The sequence below is a fragment of the Excalfactoria chinensis genome, chromosome Z (assembly GCF_039878825.1).
Source record: "Excalfactoria chinensis isolate bCotChi1 chromosome Z, bCotChi1.hap2, whole genome shotgun sequence".
Lineage (NCBI taxonomy): Eukaryota > Metazoa > Chordata > Aves > Galliformes > Phasianidae > Excalfactoria > Excalfactoria chinensis.
In genome coordinates, this window is record NC_092857.1 from 23,326,137 (window position 1) to 23,343,965 (window position 17,829).

At 42.0% G+C, this 17,829-nt stretch overlaps 1 protein-coding gene across 1 annotated transcript in view; it reads right to left on the reverse strand.

The window, feature by feature from the left end:
- The window catches only part of HEXB (hexosaminidase subunit beta), a 14,157-nt gene extending 693 nt beyond the window's left edge, over positions 1-13,464 (reverse strand). Inside the window, exons 1-13 of the mRNA XM_072359371.1 lie at positions 13,095-13,464; positions 12,831-12,982; positions 10,323-10,388; positions 9,503-9,549; positions 9,190-9,300; positions 6,918-7,019; positions 6,463-6,592; positions 5,175-5,355; positions 4,032-4,118; positions 3,376-3,448; positions 2,565-2,739; positions 1,684-1,774; positions 1,368-1,472 (exon numbers count right to left, since the gene is read on the reverse strand). Coding sequence (XP_072215472.1) covers positions 1,368-1,472; positions 1,684-1,774; positions 2,565-2,739; positions 3,376-3,448; positions 4,032-4,118; positions 5,175-5,355; positions 6,463-6,592; positions 6,918-7,019; positions 9,190-9,300; positions 9,503-9,549; positions 10,323-10,388; positions 12,831-12,982; positions 13,095-13,387 — 1,613 coding nt within the window. The 5' untranslated portion in view covers positions 13,388-13,464. The remainder of the gene's footprint in view (positions 1-1,367; positions 1,473-1,683; positions 1,775-2,564; positions 2,740-3,375; positions 3,449-4,031; positions 4,119-5,174; positions 5,356-6,462; positions 6,593-6,917; positions 7,020-9,189; positions 9,301-9,502; positions 9,550-10,322; positions 10,389-12,830; positions 12,983-13,094) is intronic.
- Positions 13,465-17,829: the final 4,365 nt, after the last annotated feature.

Sequence of the window (17,829 nt, forward strand, 5' to 3'; positions counted from 1 at the left end):
AGTTTCTGCCTGCCCTTTCACTCTGCCTGGTAATCTGATGCACACAGCAAGCCTGAGCTGTTTTATTTGGAGAGGCTCCTCAGCCTGCTGAAATCACCACTGTTTGTGTGTATGTATTCTATGTACAAAAATGGTATCAGGGATGTAGTCCTTTGTCCACTTTCTAAACTTCTGTATCAGTTCAATTAATAAATATAAATCAGCTCTTTGGAGTTGAAACAAAAGTCAGGAAATCTCACGGAAGGTCCAATGGAAGGCAGCGTAACTGCAGATAGAGGGAATGCTCATTTAACCAATGGAAACAGGATGATTTCTCTACCGTCCTTCTGGTTTAAAGCCCACATAAAAGTAGTGCCTTTAAGGAGGACATGCCTTTTCTAACAGTCCATATTCACCATGAGTTTATGTGCCAACAAAGCACACGCTGAGGTATCTACAGGAATCTGAGGAGAGTGCTTGAATTTTGGGTGCTGACTGAAATTGCCATATATCCTGTCCTCTAAAAACCTGGTCTGTATCTCTCTCTAAATCCTTCTTCTCATGGTTGGAATTTTCTGTGTTTTGTCATGGACAACTATAAAACTAAATGGCATGCTCGTTCTTGCTGTAGACCAATTGCAGCAACATTTGAGCAACCATAAACTGATTTCTGGCTGTGTACTTTTACAAGCGGAGTCACACTGAAACTTAAGACCTGGAACTGACTCATTTCTACAACCACAAATATACGAAGACAGCACTAGCAATAAAGAACCAGTAACCGTCCACTTTCTGAGAAAGAACTGCAGTGAACAATCTGTTATAAACTGATATAGTTTATGGTAGGCATTAAGAAAAAAAAAGTTTAATTCAGCAGGGGCTCCAGATCCACCCCTTCACACTCTACATTAAGGGAACACCTGGAAAAACAGGTCATTCAGGTCCACTTCTCTTGCAAGAAGCTCCATTTGATTACCTGTGGTAACAATTAACTTGTCATTTCCAATAACTAACTAAAAAAATCAGTCTGTTTTTTTCTCCTGTCTGTGCACTCCTCCCATATGCCTTTTATTAAGTCTGAAATAAGTCAGTCATGGAATATGTTTGTTTTTTCTTTAGAGGAAAGCAGAACAGAGAGAAGTTCTAGCATTTCAGTTAGGTGCGTTCATGGTTTTGAGAACGTTATCTGCAAGAATCTTCTGAACTCCTGTCTTAATATAACTCTTTTTCCCCTTCTGGGGATACTGAAACACTTGGGACGATATTTATGTGATCAGATTAGTCTCCCAGCTTTCCTTCATTTTGGAACCAGCAAATTATGCCTGTACTTCAACTCCGCTGGCTCTAAGGCGTGAGAGCCATGGGTTTACTAGAAACATGGATCTTACCTGAGCATGCGGCATCGATGGTTAGACAGCCTTTTATAGGCATCCTGCAAGTCGGTCACATTTTTGCTGCTCCAGAGTCTCTCCCCTACTGCACTTGCCCGAGGCCTGTGAAGATATACTGAGTTTTAGAGGAGATACAGTCTGCAATCAAGAATGGATAGAAGTCTTAAATACCAGCTCTTCTACCAAGGAGCATCAATTCTTAACGCTGCTTATGGTCAGTATAGAACTCCAGCACTGTTACCACTAACATACAGTAGTTTGACTGATTAATTCATTCTCCTTGTAGCTTTCTCAAATACAAAGAAGTTCATACCATAATCTTGGTGTGAGGTTAGTTGCATCCACATACTCTCCCCACAGGCAAGCTTCTCCACCTATTAAGAGCCTTTTCTGTTTTTCAGATCCTGTATTCAAAGCAGAAAGTTGGAATTTCCATTTGTCCAGGACGTTGGCATGTATCACAATTATTTTCTTTTTCTCCAATACTCAGGACTGCTCTTCATCTGTTACTTATTTTTATCACATATCTGTCCTGAACACAAACTTCGTGTTTTCGTAATAGAATGTGAAATGGCCAGCATATTTGCCATAAAAACACATTTCCTTCCCCCTGTGGCAGAAAAGACTGTAACTTTTATCTTCCATCCTTCACTCTTCAGGGATTCAAGTTCTCATTCAAACTGCTCTCTCTACAACACACAGAACATTACTTGAAGAACCCGTGGAACTCAGATGTTCTCCCTAACACTTTGCATAAAAAGAAAGCCTAGGAAACAGCAAAAGTTCTGACCACCATCTTCAGCCAGAGGGAGGGAATATACCTTTTTCTTTAACAGTCTATGACTGTTAACACTGTATATATCATAACACTGTATGAAGTTGCTTCAAAATACAAGTTAATTGTCAGTCCACTATCAGCTGCTTTGTGTTGTCCCTAATGCATGACACGTCTGTTCACGCTGTGCAGCTTCCTGTCTCACACATGCACCAATGCCACATGTTGGAGGAACTAATGCTCTCCCATTTCAGAAACAGGAAGCTGCATATTTTTTTTTCACAAGACCTCTGATTATAGAGTATTTGATTATACCAACTGCACGCATCTCTGAATAGCCTTGTTTATTCAGTGTATGCCCTATTATGAACCAAATACATTCACACACAGAACCATCATATTAAAAAAAAGTAACAAACCAGGGAAGTTAAGTGGTTCAACACGGTAGTATTTTGTCCAGTCTTGTCCATAACTAATGTAGTCCAAATACCAGGGAGCTGCCAGGATAGCAGTGAACCCTGCTCTAGTGACGCTGCTTAGTTCGTGAGCGTAGTTATTTGCCATCCACACTTCAACTACAGTGTCTGGTTTCAGCTAGAAAGGAAAAATAAAAATAAATCAACATGAAAGACCATCCTAATTGCTCTTGACAGGAAAAAAGACACAGTAACAGATTCCAAAACTTGGAGGGGGGCATTCTGCTTTGAAAAGGAGCACGCTGTAGGCTAGCTTTTGGCTTTGTTTTCTTTTTCTAGACAGTCTAAAACTAGTAACCCATTAGTTTTAAACACAGTTCACACTAGAATCAAGTACAGATTACAGACAGTCAGTTCCCCGAGATGGCTCCTACATACACTGGTTACCTGACAGCTTCCAAAAGCTGAGCACCTGGTGTTACTAGTCTGTTACCTGGGAAAATTTGAAGTATATAAGAAAGCAGAGAAGCTTTCCTACTCTTCACGCATGCTCTACATTAAGTGATACTATCTATTCCTACTTTAAAGAAAGTGCTGCAATGCTCTTGTTCTTGTTTCACCTATTTTACCTATTAGATAAATGTTAATTTCAGGTTAGGGTCCGCACCTGGGCGGACCTACTGGTATTGTCTATCAAGTCCATAGATTTCCTTTAAACACAAGAATAACCAAAACTACTTAATAGTCTATTTTGGAAGCCTCCCAGGATATTGTGTTGTTTTATGAGAGTATCCTATTTACGTTTCCATCTTACCTTTGCATTGTTGTCAAACACTTCCTGCCAGACCATGTATCCTTTGTTATAGGAGGCAACAATATCCAAAATCCTAGGATTTAGAAATAAGATCATGCATGTGAATGTCAAGTAGCCCAAACACAGACACCCAACACAGTAGTATTTTTACTCTAATGCACATTGCACTTTTTCATTCATAAGGGACCTAAAGAAGCCAGGCTTTTCTCATTTTGGCCTTCAGTGTTCTTCATAGTACATATATATAATGATATGCATGTACATCACACAAACTTTGGTACAGAACTGCCAGTAACTCATAAAGATGTTGAAATAATAAATGCCACTTAAAAATCAGTAGATGTCTGCAAAAACCTTTTGATTTTCTCTCCCAAACTTGTTAACTGACATTTCAATACACCTAGTTTAAAGATATCCAATACTTTCAGAGTGTGTTTAGAACGAGCCTACATATCATCGCTGTGTCCCACATTTTAAAGATGTAAACACTATATTCAGTGTAATAATGGGAAAGAAACTGGGATGTACCCCATGCATGGGAATTCTTGAAAACTATAATATATATAGTCTAAAATAGCCTACATATGTGCACCCTGACATCCCTCTCAGATAGCAGGTGTGAAAAGCTGGGCAGGAGTTAAAAATTAAGCACTTACTTCTGAATATAGTATGATTCCAGTTTAGCATAGTCTATGCCAAATCCTTGCTTCTTCATGAACTCTTTCACTTCAGGGTTAGATCTCCTTAAATAGAAAAAAATAAATCATAAGAATTACTTTTTGTTTGTTTTAAACCTCATTTCTCAGTTATTTTTATCCAGACACAGTACATTAATAGATGCCTTAGGTGTGTCATAGCCTTAAATGCACAACAGAGCAGAAGCAGCAGAATAATACGATTTGGGTATTTTGAAGCCAAATTTAATCATGATTTGAAACAAAGCCAATAGTCCTAATTCTCTGGGAAAGCTACTGGAGTCCCTGCCCTGAGGCAGCTTCTGGCAGGGTTCCTCGAGCTGCTCAGAGCTCTGGGGTTCCTGGCACCTCTCTCACTCAGTGGAAAAAATCGCCAGCAGGGCCAGAAACTAAGCAGCCAAGGAGCACCAGGGTATCTGCAGCAGTTACACTAATAATTGAACTTCAAAGGAACTCCCTTAAAGCAAACTGACACTTTGTACTGAAGCATTTGACAGAACTTATCTCTACTTCAAAAATTAAAGCAAGTTCTGAGTGTTCAGGTTTGTTTCTTCAAGAGAAGCCACAAACACTAACTAGGATCAATTTGAATGCTATTCCTATTACATCAGCTCTGAATTCTGTGATACTATTAGTTACTCCACCATAAAGACTTAAAAATAGCCAAAATCCACAATTTGAAAACCTGTATAAACATATGCAGTGCTTGTAATGCACGCACACAAGAGTCAGTACTGTAATTCCTAACGTTAGCAGATTTTCTATAAGGCAGGGCTCAGTGGAAAGGACTAGTTTTCCTTTAACACAAGGCACTTCATAATTAATGACCTTCTATAGTGCTTAACTCCCCGAACTGTTCTCCCTTCTGAATGGTTAGTTTTCATAAAGAAATCCCTTGGAGTATCCCAACATGCATGAAACACAAATGGTCAAAACAAAATTCTGCACAACTGTAACGCCCACAACACCTGCTTGCTGAAAATACTCCACCTGTACATTCTTTCAGAATATCTTCGGGACAAGCAGTGAGAAATATCTCACAACTGATGGGTTTAGGCAAGTTAAAGAGGCACTGGCTATTTATTCTTTGAACTGTGACCATACCAACAATTGAAGCTCACTTCATCTCCTCCCAGGTGGATATAGGCATCAGGAAACACACTGCTGATTTCTTTGAATAATGTAGCCATGAAGTCATAAGTTGAATTCAAAATAGGATTTACAGGTCCAAAGGACCCACTTGGCTGTTCTCCACTGTAACAAGGGGTGAGAAGATCTTTTTGACCTAATAGAAACAATCAATAGAGGATATTCAGTTCCATGCTAGTGTGCTACCTCTGCTAGCAGAAAGTAGATCACTCATATTACAAAGGTTAATATTCATGACAAAGTCCACATCTATTCCATATAAAATTGAATAGAGGTGAGGTAAAACAATTATGCCTGAAGTTGAAGAACCTTCTAACTGGAAATGAAGACTAACTTCTAAACTTCTGATTTAAAACCACAGATTTATAGAACATACTCCACCACCTGAAAAGCAACTCCTGGATGACTACTTGAATAACAAAGCTTTAACAGACTTCATAACAGCTTCATAACAACCAAGACTACATAAGATGAAAGATTCAGAAAATGTGCTTAATAGTTCAACTTCTATGTTGCTCATTTCCTTCTCATGAAAAGTGAGGAAGAGCCTGAGGCATCTTCCGATGTTCTGTCCACATTTCCTGCAGGACGAGCACAAGACTCATCTTGTAGCTACAAGGACTAGAAAATATATATGAGTCTCAGTTTAGCAAAAAACTCTGCAGCTTAACTGCAGTCCATACATCTTGAATCAAGGCACAAGGTTTCCTGATCTCTGAGTACATGTAATAACTGTAACTCTGCGTTCTATAAAGAAAAACATTACTACTCTGAAAGCAAGAAAACGGAGTAAAGTATGCATCCAACTCTGCTACATTTTGTACACTAGCAGAGCTTGACTTTACTAGGCAACAATAACATCAGCCACTTTGAAAGAAAAGGTACCTCCAGGGACAGCAGCTCACTATTTCTACCCTCTGCTTTATTACTCTAAACTCAAGATGACTCTATGGGGTGAAAACACCAATATGAAACCAAAGCAGATAGATTATAGTTAGTTTTTGCACACGCACCCTGCACAGGAAATGACTGCTCAGTTTCAGCTTCCTCCATTCACTTTTGCTTCTCTCACATCTAAGGTCTTAACCATCACCGGATTCTTCTCCTTGTTTACCTCTTCCCAAATGCCTTTCAAAGAACTTCAAAAGCTGCTTTTAACAAGCCCACTTACTTTCATATAGGAATATTATGCTGCACTTTACTCATCACAATCCTTTAATCATTAGCACTTTCTTTGACATACCTTTTCCCCAAGACTGTGTATGTCCTGGGGTATCAAACTCTGGGATAACTCTAATGCCCCTTAATCGGGCGTACTCGATCACCAGACGGACGTCAGTAGGGGTATAGACGTGGTTGTAAGAGTAAGCCCCCTGTGAAGTGCATATATTTAGACAAAGTTTACATAACATTACACCATCAGGCTTTCTTAGTAGTTAAGGGTTATTTATTTTTTTATTTATACAAGAAGCAAATTTGACTTTCCTTCCATCTCTTTATCACTAATTCTGAAACAAAGGACCCTTGTAAGGTTACATTCACTACTAAAGCAAACATACAGATGGTGGGTAACTCTGTTTCACAATAGGCCAAGGGAGATGTAATCAACCATTTGTAAGTTCTTGTGTCTGCATTTGGTTTTCAAGGAATACACCAGATTTCTGCCCTTTCCACTGTACTCTGAAGATGTCTACTCACCTTGTTACTAAGCTCAGGAAAAGAAATACTCTGGTAAGGAAATGACTGATCATCTACTATATGCCAGTGGAGAACATTGAACTTGTTAAAAGCCATGGCATCCTGTAACAAACAATGCAAGAAAGTTCACTTAAGCGTTTTATTCTCATAGAAAACCTGTGCAAAAAAGATGGTTTCGTCCCAGTGTACCCTGCACACCTAGCACAATGACTAAAGCAAAGCAAAAGCATACCATTTTTTACTGAAACTCAGAAGTAAACACCAAAATGCAACAACCTGATTAATATCACTTATTTCCTCTACCACCTATTTGCTGCAGTTCTGTCACCAAGAAATTGATCATGCTACACTGGCAGAAGGGGAACATCTATAAATTCTTGTGGATTTTTTCCACTTCTCAACATATCTGGTTGTTTGTCTACAAACGATCGGCTACTTCAGCTTATAGGAAAGCTTACATTTTTCTACCTAAATACTTTATACTTGAAAGTTATGTTCCTACTACTGATTACATCCTCATGTGACAATAACCTCCTCAGAATGCACTTCAAATTCAGGCAAAATATACTGTGCATTTTTCAGTCAATAGAGTGTCAGTACTTCTTCTTTGTAAACCGTACATTATGCACACAAATGTAAACAAATTTATTACAGAATCATTACTCCAGATGGGCACTTACACACATATTATGGGTTTCATAAGTTTTTCAGTCACTGAAATGTTGTATACAGGGAGGAATTTGTGCTCTTCTGGGACAAGCAATTGCAACACAGTTGCTTCCAATTGCTTGCACAATCCATCTTTTCCCCTTCATCCAAGCCGAATTTTCTGAAGCAGCTGAATTATTATTGCTTGTCTTCATGCATCTCTACAGACTCACACCTTTCCACATAAAAATTACACTTCCTGATCCTCCCCCAGCCCCTCCCTCCCCATGGACAATGCCCTTCCTTGTGATACAGCACAGCAGTCAGACACAAACAGGAAACATACTTAAACTGCTGCCTTAAGCATCTAATTACCACATGTCAGTGAAGGGATTACTGCTGCTTTTTATTAGGCTATTCTGGATTCAAGCAGACACAAAGAAGGAAAAGCACACTTTTTCTTAAACTGGTAAAATGACCTAAAGCACAGCTCTGAGGAAGTAGCTGAACCACAGACATCATTTAAGGAAAGAAAACAGAAGAGTAACAGTTACAAAAATTAAAAAATGATAAGAAACCTCAAGGCTCAAAAGTCAAGTTACACTTCAGGCACACATCTGTTCTTTCAGAAAAGACAACAAATATTGACACAGGAACCACCTGAGTAGATGGAACATTCCCAGTTGTACATGACTACCCACATAAACCGAATTGCTGAGCATGGAATGATGTTACAGGCAAAAACAAGCCGTAAAAACTTATGGAGGGGCTAGCTCCAAGTGCTGTTCCCAGCAATAAAGGCTGGCTCTACCTGCACTCTCCTTTTGCCCACCTAAGCCTGCTCTGCAAAGTTCAGGAACACAGAAGGGAAGTAACTAAGAAAAATTAATCCTGAAAAACAGGACAGACAAGACAGGAAACTGCTTATGCCCTCATTCACAGGCTCCTCCACTTCAACCAAACAAGACCTTCTACAAGTACTTTAGGAGAAAATAGGGCAGTATGAAGTAAGAAAATCCATGGTGTCTGGTGCTGAATTAGAAAAATTTCTGACCTTCTCATCAAGTGAGAATATGCATTTCTTACTCTGCATCAGCTCTTCATAGAAATTTTACTACCTTCTCTCTCTCTCTCTTTTTTTCTTTTTTTTTTGAAAAGCAGTAATGAAAAAAAAAAAAAATCAGCTCACAATGAACATTTAGAATTTGCCTCCTTTTGTACTTCATTACTGAATTACTCCTAGCAACTCAAGAACTGACTACATGGTTACTTAAAAGACTGTCGTTTTCCTGCAACCACTGGCACCCAAATAAGTGATTGCAGGGTCTCCCCTATACTGCTTGCTGACAGATGCCTCAAACATGCTTCCGGGAAATACCTGGTTCAGGCAACAGCAAATACTGAAAACCCAAGGTGCACAAAATCCCAGTCTCCTTGACAAACTATGAATCACTTCATCTGCCCACTCAATTCATATCAAGCACAGATCCTGACCTCCACTTAGGAAAGTTCACCCTGCCCTTTCAAATGTTATCCAGGTTCTCATTTCATACCAAGGTCAGTAGCTACCTACTTCAGTGAAAAAAATACGGTTACAATAAGTCTTCCATGACACTCCACTTACCAGGTTTGTAAGAATAGATTTCAATGGCAAATAGTGTCTTGACGTGTCAAGTAAGATTCCTCTGTGTGCAAACCTTGGGAAGTCATAGATTTCAGATTCATTGATGAGAAACTATAAAAGTGAGATTTGAGAATTAGAATTTCCATTTTATGCTCATCATTACAAACATGAAATATTCCTCAGTTTGTTAACAGCTTTCCAAACACTGTTTTCTGAGTAAGTAATTAACAAAACCTGTTTATCTACTGTTCCTTGAGGAATAAATGTGGGTGTCTGTTATCAGACTGTGTTTTCAGCTAACATCTATACTTACACTTCCGTAATCATCTTCGTGAACCAACTGACTGAAGGTTTCCAAACCTGGGAAAATCAAAGAAAGGAATCTGGAATACAACTCACTGTTATTCCTTAAGATTTTAGTTAAAAATATGACACAAATTATTTATGGGAATACACATAGCAAGAAAGAATGCCTTATTGTTGAGTTTCTTGTTATCACATTTGCCTTTGTTGCTCAAACAAGAAAGTTAACAAAGTACCAAAAAGAGAATATACTGAACTCTCCATTATACACAAGCATTGAATATTATTACCATGGCTCAGAAGCACCAAATTAATCTTTGACAGAATGATAGCAACAGAGAGTGAGGTACGAATGTCTGTTGTTATCATACATATATTCCTGTCATTTCTGGAGCAGGTGAAGTTTCCAATTCAGCATAATAAAAAATGCTAATTTAGATAACATTCCAGTAAGAAATGCAGACTGAGACTTCAGCATCATGGTCTACTTGGTGATGGTGACCTGCACGTTGTTATTAGTGCAGTCACAGAACAATTTATTGACACTACAGATAGAGAGATTTTTTAGCACTCAGGATTTGGTTGGCCTGGCTGATTTCAAATACAGTGAGCAGGCAGTTATGGTGTGCCACTGGATCTGGGATACTGAACACACAGACTGAGGTAGTGTGCAGTGCACATCTTGGTACCTTTAGGCCCCCACACCCAAATCTGCCTCCCATGAAGGACTGAATGAGGGCATGCCTCAGCAGTCAGCTGGTTCCTACTCTGCCATGCAGTCTGTATAAGCTTAGAACAAAAACAGCTCTGTACAGAAAGCATCAGCTTACCTCTTAAAGCTCCCCATACTTCATCTGCTTTTAGTATAGCCACAGGCTCAGTTACAGTCAAATGATCTAAAGAGAGGGAAGAAGAGTTATTTCTAGAGAAGGCAAGGATTGCCAAGACATTATCAGGCACTAAGATAATCATGATTCCCTTTTTTCTTTTTTTTCTTTTTTTTTGCTTTTGCTTTTTCTTTGTAATTCAAACAAATGCTCTTTTCAATGGTGATACTATGCAGACATTTTTCATTTTTACATATGCTTGCTACATGTGCAAGCTCCCAGTCAGAGGCCATAGTTAGTAAGGTGTTAAAACAAATATGAAGAATGACTATGTTAAATTTTGTACAGTGACCACAATACCAGCCTATTTTAGCTTACCTGATTTTTACACATATTAAATGATGCTTTTGCATTTAGAAAGCAGGCAGCATTTAGAAAGGTTGAGTAACTAAGCCAGACAGAACCACAGAAATGCACTTCTCCCTTTACGTTCATTTCAGACACTTTATGCTTACTGATTACTTTTTTTAGTGATATCACTTATAAAGGTCTAATTACAAAGCAAAAAAAATGGACAGACCATCTAATGAAAGTCTGTAAGGCAGGAGTAAGATAAAGAAAGGCAAGTGAAATGGAGAAGAGTATCTGAAGGGATCTATAGTAATCCCTTGTTGTGCATAAAGTACCAGAGGTGTAAAAAAAAAAATAGAAGCCATTTCATTTTTTCATATGAGATAATTCAACCAACTCTATTGAAGACAAAAATATTAGAGGGACAACTGTTGCATGACAGTTTGTTGGATATGCCTCAGACCGTAAGAACAGCTGGTTACAAACTCGCTGGTTTGAACACTAAACAAATATTTCAGAGAGAAGCAACGAAGGACATCAAGAAAGTATTTAGTTTTCCATTTTAACCTAGAGACAATTCTGTATGTACTGGAAATACGGGGAAAGAAACAGAAGATGGATACAATCTCTATGTGTTTTCTGGGACCTTTTTTTCTTGCTTGCTTTATTTTTTTCTCTTTGTGGTAAACTGTGGGCCAATCAGTGATGTGCTTCTCAACATCTATCTTAAATGAATGCAGCACAACAAGTTTTGTAAGGATAAACTGAACCTTTTAAATGATAGCTATACTCCTCATCATAGAACCACAAAATGGCTTAGGTTGAAGAGGACTTTAAAGATCATCTAGTTGCAACCCCCTGACATGGGCAGGGTTGCCACACACTAGATCATGCTGCCCACAGTCCCATCCAGCCCAATCTTGAACACCTCCAGGGACTGGGGTATCCACAACCTCTCTGCCAACCTCTCTGGTGACTCACCATCCTCTGAGTAAAAAATTTCTTCCTAACACCTTATCTAAATCTCCCCTCTTCTAGTTTGAAGCCATTCCCCTTTGTTCTGTCAATATCAATTGTACATAAAGTCAGCTCTTCTCCTGCCTGTAAGCTCCCTTCAAGTACTCAAAGGCCACAGTGAGGTCTCCCTGGAGCCTTCTCTTCTCCAAGCTGAACAAGCCCAACTCCCTCAACTTTTCCTCATAGAGGAGGTGCTCCGTTACTCTGATTATCTTCATGGTGCTCCTCTGGACCTGCTCCAGCAGCTCTGCATCCTTCCTGCATTGCGGGCCAATCCCCTTCCTCTCCCTGCTGGCCATCTCCCTCTTTTGATGCATCCCAGGATATCAGTGGCTTTCTGGGCTGCAAGCGCACACTGCTTTTCACTCACTAGGTCCCCCTGGTCTTTCTTTGTAGGGCTGCTCTCAATGAGTTCTTCTCACAGCCTGTACTCATATTTGGGAATGTCTCAACCCAAGTGCAACACCTTGCACCAGGCCTTGTTAAACCTCATTAGATTCTCATGTGACCACTCTTACACCACTGACTAAACCATACCATTTCTGTTTATAAAAAAACAACAACAAACTGCTCAATGCAGCAAGTGAATAATCTCCTTACAGAAAAGAAGAATCAGCTTTCATTAAGAACTGAAGTTCACACGGCTGTCCGAAGTTCAGCTAGTAGTAAGGCAATGTAATAAGCTGACCATGGCATAAAAATACTGAAGCATTTTGCTGCTTCCTGTGATAACTGTGATAAGAAACTAAAGAATTAGTGGTTAGGAGTTTATTTTAGAGTGTTTGTCCAATCTGGATGTCAGCCATGGAGAATCAGAGCAGGACAAATCCAATGTAACCATCACGTTGTTAATCCTGCCTTGTACCTGCTGACAAAATGAAAGCACTTTTACAGCACTGCAGGACACAGGTGAAGAAGCTCAGCTGCTCTTTCACCCAGCACCTCATGTTGAGGAGATCACACATGATGCCACTGACTAATGTCATGACTTGGCATGCTCTCAATTACACAACAGCGATTAGGTATGAGCTGCTGTGTCCTCACGAGCCTCCGTGAGCCTATTATATCCAGGGAGGAAAAAATAAATCACCATCTGACTCCTGCACTGGCCGTTAAGCCTGAGCACAACGCCACGGTACTCACAGGCCTCGTTGGAGGCGAGGTGCGGGAAGCTGTTACAGCCGGGCTTCGGGGAGGCGATCACCACCTGCAACTGCGACAGTTCCCCTTGCGCAGACGGCGACGCTCGGTGCGGCTTCCTCCAGCGGGAGCGCCCGAAGATGTACTCGTAATACCTGCGGGGAGCGCAGAGCTCACGGAGCTGACGCTGCTCCACGGAGCCCCTCTGCCCGCCCGCCGCCCTTGCAGCCCCTATGAAGCCCCTGCCGCCCCGCCGCCTGCCCTCACCTGCGGAAGGCGTCCTGCAGGAGTCCGCAGGTCGGTCCCGCCGAGGAGCCGGCGCCGTGCACCATCTGGAAGCGCTCGGGGGCCAACTGCAGCCGGACACGGGACGTGCGGAGCGACTGCGGCAGCGGCCACAGCGAGTCCTCGGGGACGGCGTCCGACGCCGCCCCCCATTCGGACGGCTCCGGCTGCAGGTCGGGGGGCGGCTCTCCGCGGCCGAAGCTGGCGCCTAGCAGCACGGCGGGTACAAGGAGAAGCCCCAGGAGCAACCCGGCTACTCCCATGGCTCTACCCATAGCACTGCGGCCGGCGGAGGCCCCGCCAAGTGAGCCCGCCGCTCCGCCTCCGCCATCACGGGACCGCCGCGCACCGCCCTCCGCGCCGCCCCACGGCGGGGCGCCCCGCGCCTCAGAGAGCCAACGGCCGGGCCGGGTCGGCGAGTGGGGGCGTGGGGGTTGCAGCCAGCGTGGTTTGTGCAGAGGATTCCAGCGCAGCGAAGGAGTTGTCTGTATTGCCAGAAAGCAATTTCGGCCTTAGCTGAACCTGTTAGGAGGGCTTTCTGCAGAACGGAAGTGTGCAAACCCGGAGAGGTTCCTCTGGAGATACTTAGACACCCCTGGACGCCAACCTGTGCAGCCTTTCCTTAGGGGCCCTGCTTTGAAGGGGGCTTAATGACCTCTAGATGTTCCTTCCAGCCCATACGATTCTGTGATTTGTGATTCTGTAAACTGGTGTGCATTAGCAGCAGTCTGACGTGGAACAAAGTAACATCTGCACCGACAGGTCCCACTGTAAATCTTGGAAGTCGTGAGGTGTTTGGAGGGCAAGGCATGTGGCTGGAAGCTGGAAATTCCAGTAGGGAGGCATTCTGATTTGAAGGCACTGCTAATTAAATGGTTAACGAGAGCCTTGCATGCTAATGTCCTTGCTCAGGTGACAAAGGACAGCAGCTGGACGCTCTCAGCTGCACACTGCTCCTGAGGTGCCTCTGCCAGCAGCACCCTTGCCAGCAGCACCGTCATTCTTTCAGGAGGCAGCTGTGGAGACATGCGCTCTGGATAGAAGAAACAGAAGAAATGAGGTATGGAGAGGATGCTTTTGTGTTGTCAAGGTTGCTTCCCTGCAAAAAGCCTCACTCTTGTGACTAATTGCGGAGTGGGTTTGCACAGCAAGATGAGTCCTTGCCACTGATTGTCCTCAGCAGTGTGATGCAGCCCTGGGTTCTTATGCTGACGCTGGTGTGGTGCCACAGTGAGAGCATCCAGGTGGCTGGCTGGTCTGGTGTCTCACACCTTCAGTGTGCTGGAATAAGGTATAGGAAGGAGCAGGACCTGGGGAAGGCTCAGGCTGTGCCAGGCCTGCTTAGGCTGTGAAACAGTGCACCAAAGAAACAGTCACAAACCATCCTGCTTCTGTCAGTTGCCATGCCTGTTCTCACAACTGGGGTATAAAGAATGGCTTGGGTTGGAAAGGACCTCCAAGATCATCTATTATCCATCCTTCCTGCTGCAGGCAGTTTGCCACCTACCAGCTCAGGCTGCTCAGCACCCCCTCTAACCTGGCCTTGAACACTTCAAGGGACAGGGCATCCACAGCTTCTCTGGGCAGCTGTGCCAGCACCTCACCGCCCTCTGTGAAAAACTTCCTCCTTACATCCAGACTAAATCTGACTTTCTTCAGTTTGAAACCATTCCCCTTTGTCCTTTCACTACCTACCCATGTAAAAAAGCTCCTTTCCCTCCTGATTATAATGTCTTAAATATTGGAAGACCAATGAAATCTCCTCACAGCCTTCTCTTCTGTAGGTTGAACAAACCAGCTCCTTCATCCTGTCTTCTCCATACTGGTGCTCCAGCCTTCTAAGCATTGTCGTGGACCTCCTCTCCAGAAGCTCCAAATCTTTCCCATGCTGGGGGTCTCAGTCCTAGATGCAGTACTCCACACGAGGGCAGAGCAGAGGAGGACAATCATCTCCCTTTCCCTGCTAGCCACCCCTTTTCTGGTGCAGGCCAGGATAACATTGGCTTTCTGGGCTGCAAGTGCATGCTGCTGGCTCCTGTTAAATCTTTCATCTGCCAGGACCCCTAAGTCCTTTTCCACAGGGCTGCTCTCAAGTTCTCCCCATCTGTATGCATATCTGGGATTGCCCCAGCCCAAGTGCAGCACCTTCCACTTAGCAAATCTTGATGGAAGCTGTTTGACCATGGCAAGATGGTACTTAATCTTATCATATTTTAGGTAAAAAATAAACTCCTTATTATGGGATACCAAGTAGGCACCTGCAGCATGCAGCTCAGTGTAGAAGTGGTCTCCTCAGGCTTTCCCAGAGGCTGTACTGTACATGCAGTCCAAGCACAGACTTCCAGCTTCTTGATGTGCTCTTACCCCTTCCCCTCTCTGACCATCTTCTCAGTTGTGCTGCTGGAGCTGCTCATGGTATCCATTGCTGGTCATGTTTTGGGGCATATTTAGGAAATCTGGATTCTTTTATATATTTCCTTAGCACAACTGAGAGATCAATAAGCTCTCAGAGCAAGTGGTGACAAACTGAACTTGGTAGGGAGCTATATGCTGTAACAGCAGGCCTGCTGTATTAAGTACATTTATTTCTTGATGTCACCCTTTAAACAAGCTGCTTTGTGCACTATCATGTAATTAAAACAGTTTTGCATTTTCTTCTCTGTGTGGACCTTCTGATAATCGACAAGGACAGCAGGTAGCTTTTTCATGTGTAAGTATATGAAACACAGACTTAGTTCTCTTACTCAGATGTTGTGAAGCAACTTCCAGGAATGTAATCTCCCTGAGACATCTACCTCAGATAGTTTAGCTTTAAATTGGACGCTGAAATTTAAAAGCTGTTGGATTAGAGCTTTACTGTGGAGGAGCACTGAAGTGCAGGCTGCAGTTCCCCATCCTGTCAGCTGGCTGCTGAGCGTCAGAGGCCTGCTGACTTAACCGTGGTTTTCACTGCGTGTAGCAGGCTGGGGGAACTGCAGTGCATGAAGAGCTGGATGAGAAGACATCAGTGTTTTTCAAGGCAACGTGCTATTTAACTAAGTAATTAAGTAACCAAATAGTTTATTTGCTTTGAGGAACACATCAAGAGGAAACAACAAAAGAAACTGAGCTTGTGATACCAAGGTATGGAATGGAGTATGAGGTTAGAGAACAGCAGACGGATGAGAGCCCTTGCTTTTCCTCTTGTATTTCATGGATACGAAAACGTGAGATCTAGAAGACTGAGTGGTTCCCCCCACTCAGTTCCAGCTTTCAATTCCTTAAAGGCAACTAAAAAGGCAGAAAAAAAAATAAAAAATGATATAGATATGGCATAATTCAGTGTCAACATCATGCGGCTTCATGTAGATTAAATAAATTCAAAATGAAGTTTTTACTTGAAAGGGTACAGGGAAAATAGCCACATTTCAATATGATTTAAATTATTACTCAAACCAAGGAAGTGACAGACACCCTGCTTAGTTACCTTGTTTGTTAGGAAGTTCATAACCACACCCCATAACTACTCGGAGAGCTTCCTTCCATTTCCCCCTCCCCAAATACAGCATGCCTTCTCTGCAGTGTGAGTCACAAACCATAGTATCCAGTGTTGTTAACACATCCATGGCAGAACAAATGATCACTTTTCTTCTTAGGGAAAGCAGGACACTGATATCAGATATTTTATGTGGTGCATTATTTCCTGCTAGTCCCAGGGAAGGGGTCTGTGAGATAATGAGTTTTTTTGGTGGGATTCATTAATATAACATATAACTAGTGAGATGTTTCATAATAGTTTCCGTGGCCTGAAGAATATGCATCACTGAATTTAATTCTTGAATAACTTTTCTGCCTTTTACAGAACCATTAATTGTGTCTACTTTGCCTTTGTATTTTTAGAGAATCAAGTATGGATGGGGGCAGTGGAAGAGAGAAACAAGATGAGACAGAGTAGAAGAACTAAATGTGGATGAAGCAGGAACTGGGAAAGAATAGAATTTTTTGCTCTTATCTGTAGAAATAACAAAATGGGGCCATAACAGGTGGGAATAGGAGTAGAGAAAACACCTCAGCTAAGACATTTTAATCTCATATAAAGCAAAGAGGCTTTGACAACAGAAACAAATTTCAACTACAAGGTACACTTTATTGTAGGTACCTATTATAGTGGGATACGAAAGTGTCACAGTTATATGGAAAAGTGCTCTTAATTGGTTTTCTTTTTGAATTTTGCTGGTAGGTTGAATGCATCAAGTGATAACCAAGGCTACCTTCAGTGATGACAGATATGGTTATTTTTCCAGAGTGTACTGCCATTAGCAGCTGCTGTGCTAAAATACCTGTTTATGAGTTTGAACCCCTAATTCATAGCACAACCCAGGGAAGCAATGATAGTATTTCTCAGAGATCATTGTGCTCCAGTAGCAGTTCCAAGTCTTGAATGTGGAAAGCTATCATGTTTTATCCTTAGCCTGTGCTGTATATTTCATATGCCTCTGAGAAGTATGGATTTTGTTTTTATTGTAGGCTTTTTGCTTAGACTGTAAACTTGTCCTAAACAAGGAATGTGCTCGTATGTGTGTTTGTTAAGACTTATGCAATATTATAGCTCATAAATACCTACTAAATGAGTATTAGGATTCTGCATTTCTGCTGAAAGTACAAGTAATGAATAAATGACTAAGAGGCTGGTGTCAAACCAGAAACTTTGGGTTCTTTGACCATGGGGCAGTTTACT